The sequence below is a fragment of the Thunnus maccoyii genome, chromosome 17 (genome assembly GCF_910596095.1).
Source record: "Thunnus maccoyii chromosome 17, fThuMac1.1, whole genome shotgun sequence".
NCBI classification, from domain to species: domain Eukaryota; kingdom Metazoa; phylum Chordata; class Actinopteri; order Scombriformes; family Scombridae; genus Thunnus; species Thunnus maccoyii.
This window is the reverse complement of record NC_056549.1, coordinates 18,198,412-18,211,699: the sequence shown is the minus strand read 5'-3', so window position 1 is coordinate 18,211,699 and position 13,288 is coordinate 18,198,412. Positions and strand designations below refer to the sequence as shown.

The window sequence follows — 13,288 nt, the reverse complement described above, 5'->3', positions numbered from 1 at the left end:
ACAGATGTTGCCAAAAACAACACTGGCTTTAAAAAACTGTAAAATGAAAGCATCTGTGTTTCTGAAATGTTGCTGCAACTAGCATATTTTTCTCTAAAATGAATATCAAACACTCTAAGGTGATATTTTTCAAAACAGTGCAACACTTGTGCAATACCAAAGTCATAATGATGAAATATTATCAGGTCTAAGGGTCTCTTGACCAGACAGGAATGTGACTCCTAGAAGTGGAGCTTAACATCTTAAGTTTAATGAACTTCAAGGAAATGACAAAAATCTTCATCATTTATCCAGAGATCATCTGAGCTGTTTTCCAGCACTTACACTTACTAGAGACGTTTAAAGGGACCTGTCCTTGGTACTGAAATTAGCCAGTCTATTAAATTTGAGTGCTAAAAGACGAAAGCTTAAACAACTGGAAGCTTTGGCAGATTGAGTCAGAAGATCGACATAAACAACTCCATCTTAAAGCTGGGATTTTCCAGCACATTACAAAGCCATGACGAAGACCCCTCCTCATCAACACCATGTCTTCAAATCTGTCATCAGCTCAAAACAAGAGGGTTCAGTCTTTCCCTCTCTCTCTCTCTCTCTCTCTCTCTCACACACACACAGCAAATATGCCGTTTGAGCACTACTGTATAAATGAGTGCATTCCTGCAGCCTTGACTGTAGTTAAAGTGCCAGATCCTGCCTGGTGAACACAGAGAATAACAGACTTAGCAGGTGTGGAATGCCAGCTATGACAGAAACACACATGTGCACACATGTACGTTGGCTTCATGTTGCAAACCCAAACACCTCATAATGACAGATGCTGCACCCTGGGGTGTTGCTGGGGGGCCCGATGGTTGGCTTTCAGGCACGCTTCTGACACAGGGATCTTCCCCCGTGGGTGTAGAGCAGCAGTTGTGTAGAAAAACAGGAGAAAATGTTGAAAACATGTAAAGTTTTAATGTGTAAGTATGGTAAGAAAGAGAAAAGAGGAAGTTTTGAGACAAAAATAGGTTCGTGTCGAGGCGTCTCCTTAGAGAACCAAAAGACAACAGGAAGAGAGTGTATGCCTCCAAACAACAGATGGGCTGAGCCACAAGTCAGCTGCTGGGTGTGAAAACACAAACACACAGTTTTGGAGTCAATAAAAGGAGTTTTTTTTTTTTTAATGAAAGGCACACACTTTTGACCAAAACGTTTTACATACAACTGTTGTTACTGAGAATACAGCAGTGTGTAACAGTTTTTGGTTACATTTGAATATAATGTTAAGTTTAAACTTTGAAATGTTGAGTGTAACTGAAGCTATGGTTGAAGTATTAATTTACAATGTTATTTCTGTCATTAAATCACCTCATCATAGACAGTGGATGTTACTCACATTGATATCAGGTAATAAAAACTGGTTGTCAAAGTGGACAGCTTGCATTTCAAGACTGTTACATTCATCATTCTGGATGGAAACCAGCCACAACCTGAGTGTGAGCAATGGAAAGAGGTGAAAAAGGAACAATAACAAAAGTTATATATAGAAATGTAAACACAGGTTTTAATGGCAGAGGTGGACCCCCTCCACAAATATCACAAAAAAAAGTGTAAACCTTTATGAAATGAAAAATTAATCTTCAAAAGATAAGAAAAAAAGGCATCAGGATGTGGGTGTCTTACTACCTCTGTTAAACTGTTTCGGAGGGAAAACCCTGAAATACAGTCACATAACACAAATAACAGGCATTTCAGGCTGGGTATGTAGCATATATAGTTATCTTGTCACATAATAATACTTTAACAATATGTCAGAAGGGGTTTAGAAGTGATCAGTGTTACTTGATGGCTGTAGTGATTTTAATTTAAACAGCAGTATAACAGTAAAATTCAGCAGTATCCAGCAGGACACTAACATTTACATTAATACCATAATGGCTGTTTGTACGTACATCAACAATTTAGTTAATAAATACACAAGCTGAACCCATTTCAATTAAAAAGCTTAAGACATGTATAAAATCAGCACCATTATAAGACATTTGAGTAATTTTTTTTCACAAATAAGAAAGGCTTAAGTTGAGGAAAACATTAAAATAAAATCAAAATGGTTCAAAGACTCTTCCGTACATAAAACACATTGTATGGAGAGGTCAAAGGCATACAGGTTATATGTGATATGGCTGTAAGAAGTCATCTTTGGCATATTACACACATGTGCAAATACAGCATAAAGATAATGCTTTAGTTGTTTTGTTGTTGTTTTTTTTTTTAACCAGGACATATTACTGTGATGTTGGGAGAGATTGAGCTTGCTGGAAAGAGAAAGAAAGCATTTCCTGTCAAAGGTGCAGGGGATGGATGAGTCTGATAGTGCACGCATGGAGCTGAAGGTCCTGAGGACACAGCAATGAGCCTGGGAGAAAAAAAACAACATGATGAATTAAACTGTGTGCATGAGTAAGAGAGGGTGTAGCCTCATAGACTGAGGCCTTGGCACTGAGTCAGTGAGATAGTAAACTGAAAACTCCAGGGAGGAAATAAACGTCTCATGTAACAAATTATATAGACAATGACTGCTTCTAAAGTATTTATAATGATACACTGCATGCTCCTTTATGACTGGAATGGCGTATTTAATGGAGTACTTTATGATGATGTATATGTGATAATACCTATGAGAATATCTTATGAGAGCGTGCTCAGAAGAGTCCGGTGATCTCCTCTGTGACCGGGTCGAGGTCAATGTCATAGAAACAGGGTCGAGTTGGCAGGCCGGGCATGGTGCTCATCTGAAAGAGAGAGATGAAAGTAGAGGGTAAGAACTTTATAGCAAGAAAAAAAAAACAAAAAAAAAAAAAACGGAAGAAATTAAATCAAGCTGTAATCCATTATGCATTTGGCTGAATATTTTTAGGGCTCAAAATCCCTGAGCAAAATATTTTCTGATTTTAAACTCTGCTCAAATGTGACTTATTACAAGAGGAATTTTGCACACGAGACCAAAATTTCTACTCAACAAATTCCTTAGATTATAAAACATGACATTTGACAGAGCCTTCTTGTGCTACACTTTATCCTTTTTTAGTGGGACTGTACTGTGTACTGATATGTTTGATCATCATGTTTTTTCATATCTTGAATAAAAGTGAAAACTGTGACTCTCACACTCACGTCTCTCTTACTGCTGGTATATTAATGAACTACTTCTTGGTTTGAACATTTAGACGTTCAGGTTGTTTACAGAAAACATTAAGATCGAAACGGTGTAAATATATTAACCAGGAGTACATGAGAATATCCAGCTAAAAGGACATTTGATAAACAAAAAATATAAAAAATGTTATTATGATATTTGCTTGACAAATTACTCTGAAATAAATCAATGCACACAGCAAGACAGCGAGGAATACAGCTGATACATTTTTTACAGCTCTATTGTAAAACAAAGCCTTCTTTATTTAATATTGTATCTTCAAGTCTACGCTCTAAATGAAAATGTACAAAATAACTATAAAACTAACAATTTACTTTTCTAAACGACTGTTACATTAAATGAACTGATCCGTACTGAGAAACGAATTTTAGCAGCTGATTCATATTTTTTGTCGTCATTTTGTCTTTGAAATTCTCATAAAAATGTTATTAAACACAGAATCAAATAACAAGGAATGATTACAATCTCGATAATAACTAAGACATCATATTAAAACCTTCACCACAACACAGCTGTTCTATACAAAACGAGAACCTACTAAGATTTTGTAAAACTTGCGTAAACTTGACACAATAAGATCAACCCCAGCCAGTTCAATGACTATAATCTAGACTCATTTAACTCCAGGCAGACGAATGATCAATGTGCTGCCAACCTCCACTTTAGCAATGATGACTTCAGCTCGAATCAATGGTTGCTTTGTTCTCATCATGCTCAAAATATAGATAACAAAAGGCTGCTTCACAGATGTGAGACAGACAAAAACAGAGATGAGGGGCTCTCAACAAAGTCAGCCTGGTAATACTCACTACCGCACTGACGGATCGAGATCACTGCCAGAAAAAAAAAAAAAGAGTACGGAGAAACAACTATTAAGTTTTCATTTGTCCAATAAGTAAAAGAAGCTGCATTTCATTACTGGAAGAGTAACAAGCACTACAAAGGTCATGCACTCCAGAAAGTTTTACTGTGAAAGAACCAAAAAAAATCCCACACAATGTCGATCACTTGAACTCACAATATTAACAGTTCAGTTCTCAGACCTTCATCAGTTAAATTATATTAATTCTACTGATGATAAAGGTAACGTTGGTAATAATGTGAGTACAAGTGATTAACAGTTTATAGGAGTGTTTGCTGCATTTCTGGATTTGGAGCATGTTCCCTTTAATGTTTGTGTTTTCACTCTTGTGTGTGATTTGTCCTTATGGGCCACTGTATTTTTTAATTCAGCACACTTGTCATTAAGACTTTCTGCTGTACAGCAACTGATACCTGAAATAGTGGAAACTCTTAATGCTTAGGATTCCTGAACTGGCAATAATCAAAAGGTGTGTCAAGCTTTGATGATTATATATATGTATATATTTCCCCAAGAAAAACAAGTCCTTAAGTGTTTCCCTTGTATAGAAATCCCCCTGGATGGATGTAAAAGCAAAGAAAAACATTTGCATTGTTTTCCTGCTAATAGTTACATAACATTTATTAACATTTATTTATTCAACACTATTTTAAAAGACTGCAGCACATGTTAGAACCTTGTTACTTTAACCAGCTCAACCAACTTCTATCACGTAAAGCCATGTGGAACTGTATTGAGACAGATTAAATAAGAAGAAGAAGAAGAAAAGGGGGGGGGGAATTCTCCCAAATTAAATTTGTGACATGGACAGGAGAAAGCATGTGAATGGAGACTCACGCGTACAGTCAACGAGACCTTTACAGAGTAGATACTGACAGCGGGTTATGGTGTCTAAATCTAAAGTAAAGTTAATAAGTGTGCATCTACAGTGTTTGTTGCACAGTAGAGGGAAAAAAAAAGGCTTGCACAGTATAATTGATCAAAGGCAACTGTCTGACTCATAAAACACTTTCCCCTCTCAAAAACCCCGACCAAATCATCCCGGCCGAGCTGAAAAGTAAATTATCTCGCTCATTAGACAGGGAGCGACATTCTTTGCATGCCTCCCTCCTTCTGACCCAGGGCCGGTTTTATGGGCCCATTAGTGGAAATGAGACAGGAGGAAGTGACCAGCCAATTTCCTGTCTGAGGAAACGCAGCTCCGCAAGTAAACTAAGGCACAAGGCGAGGAGTACATGCTTACAGCCCCGCACAGCAGAGGCCAACCACTCAATCTCGTGGTTAGTCGGTCTGATGTCAACAGTGACAGCTGTTACAGGACACTGCTCCGACCATCATAATGTTTTAACCACAGATGACTCAAACTATGAACAGCTTTAAAGGAATTCAATATCACTGCACTAAGTCATAATCTAATGGAGTGCATAGGGAACAATAATGGTGGGGGAATTACTTCATTTCTTGGGCTCCTTTTGATCGTAACATCACAATGTTCGAACCGCCATGACGTCATCATCCCACCCAATGGAAAGGTTTAATGTGTTGATATTAAAGGTGGGGGGAGATAAGAGACTAATAACAGGTGTCGATTATATGAGCCTTGGGCAAAAGTTCAATAATTTTCAATATTCTTCTCTGGGTGAATTTCTGCTATTTCTTCCCATTTGCATCTTTTTTTGTTAATTCAGCCTTCTCATGCTGTCAAAGTCCCTTAAATTCACAAATTACATCATTAACATATGACCAACGGCTGGAGGGAAAGATCAGCTCTCCTGGACTTAATCCAACAGCACAACATTACAACATAAACAACCGGAGGTTTCACAGATTGATATGTAATGAAAATTAAGTTTGGCTAAATTGTGTGAAAAGTTGATTAAAAGCCCAAAGTGAGTGGCTGTAGATGTCGTGTCTGAGCTGGATGCTACAGTAACGAGGTAAAGGAAGGGCCCCAACTGTAATATTAGATTCAGTATCTCATGCAGTGAATCACAGCTTTGACACTTGCAGATCAGGCATCTAATTTGTCAATTTCCCAAGCTGTCAAAGTCTCTTACATTCACAAATTACAACATGAATATACTGTATATGACTGATGATCTCTATGAGCCAGCTGGTCCTTGGATGCTGTTCTTCAAAGTCAACCTCATCTAAAAAACCTGTTTTGCTTTTTGTTACTTCACTTAATTGTGCGAGCTTGACTTTGCAGAATGATGAATGTGCTGAGTTTGACACTAGAAAGCGGTTTTCACATTCAACTTCTGAAAGTAGGCTCACCTTAAATTATTATTCAAAGTTAAGTATTTTTAGGTGTCTTAAAACATGTCTTCAAATAACATACATAAGTTTTGTCTTTGCAACTGGCCGCATCCCCTTCACCTCCATTACGTCCAGGATGTTCCAGAGATTCAGCTGATCGACCTGGAGGCTTTACTCCACCACCAGCCAGCAGCATCTACACACCGGGGGGATCCCATTTCCTATCTTCATATAGAAATATGCTTCATATTGCTGGAGTCTAATAGTCTAAGTCTTTCTGTTGCCAACCTCAATAAATAGTTATACACTTAAAATTGAACTATTTTATTAAAGTAAGAGTAAGAAGCCACATATCAGAGAAAATTACTGTTGACAGCTGTAAAAATGCCAACTTCTCTTCATCCATCTTTACTAGTCTAGACACTAGGCACCCGTCTTACTATATTTAATAACAAAGAGGGGCTGCAATAGAGAAATATCTCCCATCGCCCCTCACCAGAACCCACAGTTTTGCTTTATTTTTTCCAAATGGAACTAATGACAACTGTATGACAACAGTATGTAAAACTAAAGATATGCCTCAAAAAGTCACTTCAGAAAAAGAAGATATTAGGCGGCTTTCAAATAGTTGGATTCACATTTAGCTTCTCGTCTCTACAGTATTAAGTATCAGGCTGTACATTTAAGTATCAAAAGATGCGGTGTTCTCTTGGTCCTCCTTTTCCAGCCTGAGAACATGTTGGCACTCGCAAAAACACACAACACTCCAAGGCTAAAGTTGGAAACTCCACTCGGCAAAATAAGTCCCTCCATTATGCCCAAACACAATGTGTCTTTGTCAGGGAAAACCCTGGAGGAGACAATACAGCTGGATTTCTACCCCCCACTGATTTGGGAGAAGAGTCTCGGTCAACAAGCAGCCAAAGCCACAGAGGAGGATTGAAGAGCTTATGAAAAGTAATTCAAAAGCAAACACGTGAGCAATTTAAGATTAACTTTACTTACAGTAAATTACAGTAAATGTGAGACAGTTTAAATATTTTATCAGAGTCAAATGAATGCTTCATATTGTATGTATGTTCATCTAAAGAAGTTGTATTCTTAGATGTGAAATGATTGTGAAAAAAAAATCATAGGAGAACTTACAGAGTGACTGAGAGCTGAACTTCCTTCAGGGAGCATTTTGATGTTTACAACTTGTCACTGTTCAATGTTAAGTTCAGACAATAACTGTTATATAACTTAATTCTGTGACAGACATGAGTCTTGCTTAAGATTCAGGTTAAGTTTAAATTTAAAATGTTCAGCACTCAGGTACTAAAGAAAAATACGTTAATACAACTGCAGTGTATTCTTTGGACGATAATATAGAGACTTCTGTACAATGTAGTAATGAGGTGTAAAGCTGAGGAAGTAGTTGAGAGATCAAGGCCAGTTCATGTGCTGACATGTACTGTATGGTGACACTGTGTAACTAGTCTATTGTATCTGTGTATCCATTGTGACTGGAGTAACTGATGTGAAATACAGTTGAAGTACAGGTCAGTTTCATAGATAAGAACATGGATTTACTATTTGTTGGTCTTTGAGTCATTAACATGACTTAAATTAGCCAAAATAAATTAACATCTACTTTCATCTCATGTGTGTGTTCTTTCATGTCCCCTTAACCAATCTACAACTTGTTACACATTAACCAGTTGTGAGCATGTTGGATATCCAGCCAGGAAGGGGGTTTCTATAAATCTGGACTGTTTTGGGTTTAATGGTGCATTGGAGGCAGCTCTAACGGGATATGAACTCTACAGAGATCTATTGTTCTGCTTGTGACCCCTCCCTCACATTTCAGAGGAATGACATCAGCCCCTTCCTGATTCTTCACCCTGTAAAGACCCTAAACCCCTTCCCCAGCTCGGAAGCTCCTCCTCGTCTCACACTCACGCCCTCACCGCCTCAGGAGTTTTGGTGGTCAGAACTTTCCACCTCTCCGAGTCAAGTGTCACTGGAGGGTCTGTGAATGTTTTGCCAGTTTTCATTAAATTCTAAAAAAAAATGGCAGAACATACACATATTATAAAATATTGAGAGCCAAAGCACAGTTGAAACTTTTATCAAAATAATGAAATTAGTTTTGCTTCAAGTTCACGTGATAGTTTTAGAGTAGAGAACAGTTAGATGCTCAGTCCTATAGAGATCAGAAGTCCATTCCCCTTCCCATGCTAACCTCTGCTCCACTTGCATCATACAGTGAATTTTCCCATAGAGGGTTTCTTTCATCCATCCTAAAAATCTGTAACAAGACACTGGCATTTTCTGTCTATATTCTAAAGGGCACTGACTATTGTTCTGAACAGTATGATATGAGCACCATGTGATATATAAACCATTAGAACTATTTTTAAAATTGTTGTCTGGTTGAGGCTACAGAACAGAGAACAGAAGCAAGCCTGGAGTTGGGTGAAACTTGAGCTCTCTATAACTTTAAAAATTCAATCTATGGATCAGTCTGGCAGACGGACGTTAACCTGAAGAGTTCAAAGAACTACCAGGAGACTCCCTTTGGGTTTGGAGTCACAGTTCAAGGGTCGTCGACATGCCAGTGGCTCCGCGGGCCACGGCAGATCAAAGGCAGGGTTGGGAGACTGGACAGACGCCACACCAAGATACTGCCACCCCTTCCCAGCATGCCCGGTGTTTGACACCTCTGCCTCTGCCTATCAAAGCCCAGCCCTCAGGGCACTCTGGTGAAACAGCGGGAGACAAAATGCTCAGGAACCTGCTTCCTTCCTGCTCAGCCCATCATCAACCAAGAGGCTCCTTCCAGCCTTGTTCAGCTCTAACCGGCTCAGTAATACGGCTTTCAAGAGAAGCAGGGGAGCCCAAACCATAAATGTGGTTATGGATGAACTCATGGGAAAGAGGAAGGATTATGGGATACAGCACCTGCAAGGCCCGATGATCCTATGTGGTTAAAAACAGCCACACAGTTGTCAAGACTAGAAGTCTTGACAAGAAGAAGAAGATGGAAATTAAGTTTCTACTGTGTCACAGCACTGCAAAGCTGCCTGAATTAAATAAAAACAGACAGAAGGGAAAAATCAGCTCTTTCAGACTTAACCTCACAGCAATAAACCACATTACAACATAAACAACCATGGAGGTTGTGGTTTTACAGATTGGGCTTTTAATCAACTTTCACAAAGTTTAGCCAAACTTAATTTTCATCACATATCAAAGTGAGTGGCTGTAGATGTCAGTGTTTGAGGTGGATGCTACAGTAACAAGGTGAAGGAAAGCTCCGGACTGTAATATTAGATTCAGTGTCTCGTACAGTGAATAGCCGCTTTGACACTTGCAGACCAGGCTACATAGACAAAAATGTTTCAATGCAGACTGACTAAAAAACTAAGGAGACACGTACGTGCAGTCAAACACACACAAAAAAAACATTGTGCTACTACTACTTTGTGCAACTCAAATTCAAAAACATGTTCCTGATGTGACTTTGAACTAAAATCACTAATTTATGGTGCAAGAAGATAATAGTTTGTAGTGATATTAAAGGGGGAAAAAAAAAATCAAGCAAGCAAGTAAAAAAGTAAAGAGATAATTATTAATATATGGCCATGCTGCACAAAACAAGTTGAGATTCGATTTGTAATAGAGACCTTGTATTTTAGGTTCTACAGGTCAATTACGAGTTGCTCTGCAGCTGTATGTAGTCTAAGTAATTGACAGAAAAGTGACAGCACAAACAGTTTAGATATATCTCGTCTGTGCAGCTTTGTGGATCGAGCATCTTTTAAGAGAGACTTAAGTACACATTAGCCTGCTGCTCCTGAACTCTTTCAGATCACGTACCGTTCCCACAAGTGGGTAGATGAAGCCGGCCCCGATGCTCGCACGAACGTCTCTGATTGGCAAAACGAATCCGGTGGGTGCACCCTTCTTTTCAGGCATGTGGGACAGGGACAGGTGGGTCTTGGCCATGCAGATGGGTAATGAACTAAAGCCCTGGTTATAGGAAAATGAAAACACAATGATCAGTATGTGTGAGAGAGAGAGGAAGAAAGAGAGAGACATTAAGGAAAAGAAAAAGAGACTAGTTGAGTGATTCCTGTGTGTGAGTCAGTTGTTTTTGCAGAAGCAGTGATCTCACCTGTTGATTGTAGTAATCTATCTTGGCCTTGGCCTCAGGAGAGAGCTCGATGTCATCAGCTCCATACACTTTTTGGGCTATTGTTCTGATCTTCTCCACTATTGGCATCTACAGGAAAGACAGTGCATCAGAGATAAGTGGAAAAACAGGTCAGAACTCAAGTAAAGAGGAATAATAGGGGAAATTAGATTTATTGAAGACACATCCGTATGACATCAGGGTTAAAAAGAATTACACAGAGTGAATTAAATCATCCAACATTTTTCTACACAAACACATCTTTTATTGTGTGACTATTACTGGATACTTTCTCTGCAGCCGAAAACAAACTATCACCCTGCCATATTTTACATACATATAATAAATTGCACCATGGAGTCAACAGGACCACACAGTATCTTAAGCATTATTTCAGTGCCCTTGATTTAGTAATCTTTCTTTTTGTCATTTTATATACCCTATATTATCACACTGCTGTGGATGGTAGAAATGTGGATATTTTATATCTAGGTTCTCCTTGTCTATTGTGACAGCTATAAGACATGCTAGCACCTGAGCAGGGAGATATCAAAGTTTAGTATTTGTGATTTGCCAAATCGTGAAAAACTGCCTTCTCTTATGCATCTTTCTGTGCTAATGCTTGTCTACCTACTGCTGGTGCGCGGCTTTATATGGAAAACAACGGGGGTGGTTGTCTTCATGTGCGACATACGCTGCCAGTGTGTTCTGCACTGTAGTTAAGTCTGTGAAGTTACTTATAGATCTTGGAGCACTTCTCAATCCCTGCAAAATGAAATAATGAATTTATATGTATTTTTCATTAAAAGTTACTGACTACTAGTTATAGAATGTATAATAATCATAAACAAGCAAACTGTTATTGCAAGTTGAGCCTCACAGGGAGTTGAATTTAAACATGGGTACAGCATTAGTGTCTTTAAATGGTGTCACACGTGTCAGAGTCCTGAAGTCTGGCTCACAGGTCTGCTGCTTTCTGCTGTGCTGGCTCCTCCTACTCAAATGTTGTCTTGGCTGCAGATGTTTTGAGACCTTCTCCGTCTTTGTTACCCTGCCCCCGCACCAACAACTTCCTGTCCTGATGTTGTCTGTCACGTCACATATCTTCCAATTTGTCATGTGTCATGACCTTCCTCCTAACTCCCACCCCAACAACTTGGCACTGTGAACTGGGAACAATGTTAAGAACAGATAATGAGCATCAATTGGATTTATTGGATTCTTGGTATGCGGGCACATGCATACTGTAACTGGCTGCACACACAAACACACATGTAACAGTTAATTTAAGTCACAACTTCCCAGACTCACTAACTCAAACCTGTTGACGTTTTTACCTGCACATTATGATGTAAGTAAATTATGATGCTATCTTTGGCTTGTTGTAGCCAAGCCAGAGATAGCATCATAATTTACTCCCAACAGAAAGTACTCAAAATTGAAAAAGTAGGGATTGGGATACTGACAACTGCCTATCGCACAGTAGTAAAACAAAGGTATTCAAGTGGTTGACATGTCTTTTAATATAAAGCTACATTCTTAATTATGATCAATGGATAAACAAACAAACACTGATTTTCCAACAACAGTATCTGCTCTCACCTCTATGTTGTAGAGGAACTGGAAGTCGCTAGGTCTGCTGGCAGCATCGTTCACCGCCTGGGCCAGCTCTAAAGAACCTCGACCGCCCTGTGCCCAGTGGTGGCACGGCACGGCCTCTGATGCTCCGCACTCTTTTGCGATCTGACACACAAGGTCGATCTCTGCCTGGGTGTCTGTCCTATAGAATCACCAAGAAGACTGTTGTGAGCAGGGCTTAGTGGTCATCATAACAACAACAACTTAAGTATTTACACACAAAGTGAACAAAATGAAAATGGTGCCTGTGTGGGTGAAAGGAATGTACGTACTATCCCATTACTAACATGAGGTCTATTAAATTACTATAAATGAGTGAAGGGTTGGTTGTGTTTATGTGGATGTGTGTGTTTGCACGCATCTTACTTGAAGACATTGAGCGCCACCACAACTGGTACCCCAAACAGGTGTGCTATCTGGATCTGCTTCCTCAGATTACTATGGCAACCACCTGCAACTAGGTTCAGATTCTGGAAGAAAGAAACAGACAAAAATGGTCATAAAGGTATGATTGTAATTCAATGAATGAATCACCTATAAAATTTAATACAACTGTCTGTCAACCAAAGCACATATTAGTCATCATGACAAAACTTGGACAGGGAACTGTGACTTTAGAATTTCTCAGATTATGAGCCTGACCCACCCTTTAATGCAGTCCTTTACAACATCAAGACTGGCTTTGTTTATAAGGCTTCAATGAAAGCTTATTTTTAATGGCGTCATTTCATTTTCAGCCATTTAGCTATTTAGCAGGAGTTGTCCAAATATATGTACTTAAATCAGAATTTATGGCACTGACCTTGTGTATTGTTAGCAACAATTAGTATTACTTCCTCTTTGATGTGGTATATTGTTAACATTTGACATCATTACACTTTGTCTGGTACTGTACTACAATATAGAATAAGACTGTGGCAGTATCCCACTGTGAACAGTTATTCATTCATCATTCTCATTGTATCCTACAACATGCAGTACTCCAGTTGTACTGCCAAGCACATTAACAGCATATTGTGCCACTACTCCAAGTTTGACCACAGTAATCCAATCTTGCAGTGTGTGTGTGTGTGTGTGTGTGTGTGTGTGTATGTGTGTGCGCGTGCAGCCCCAGGCTCAGAGCAGTAGGGCCATGCAGGTCTCATAAATTAATTTC

General features: G+C 39.0%; 1 protein-coding gene across 3 annotated transcripts in view; it reads right to left on the bottom strand.

Moving 5' to 3' along the window:
* Positions 1-1,141: 1,141 nt before the first annotated feature.
* mthfd1l (methylenetetrahydrofolate dehydrogenase (NADP+ dependent) 1 like) overlaps positions 1,142-13,288 on the bottom strand; it is a 43,814-nt gene continuing 31,667 nt past the window's right edge. The window contains exons 23-28 of one of the 3 annotated variants that reach the window (XM_042389587.1): positions 12,499-12,602; positions 12,097-12,274; positions 10,477-10,584; positions 10,179-10,331; positions 2,655-2,771; positions 1,142-2,395 (exon numbers count right to left, since the gene is read on the bottom strand). In XM_042389587.1, the coding sequence (XP_042245521.1) occupies positions 2,682-2,771; positions 10,179-10,331; positions 10,477-10,584; positions 12,097-12,274; positions 12,499-12,602 (633 nt within the window). In that variant the 3' untranslated portion in view covers positions 1,142-2,395; positions 2,655-2,681. Of the gene's footprint in view, positions 2,396-2,654; positions 2,772-10,178; positions 10,332-10,476; positions 10,585-11,453; positions 11,664-12,096; positions 12,275-12,498; positions 12,603-13,288 lie in introns of those variants that run through there. The other 2 variants (XR_006091929.1, XM_042389588.1) reach the window with 2 other exon arrangements.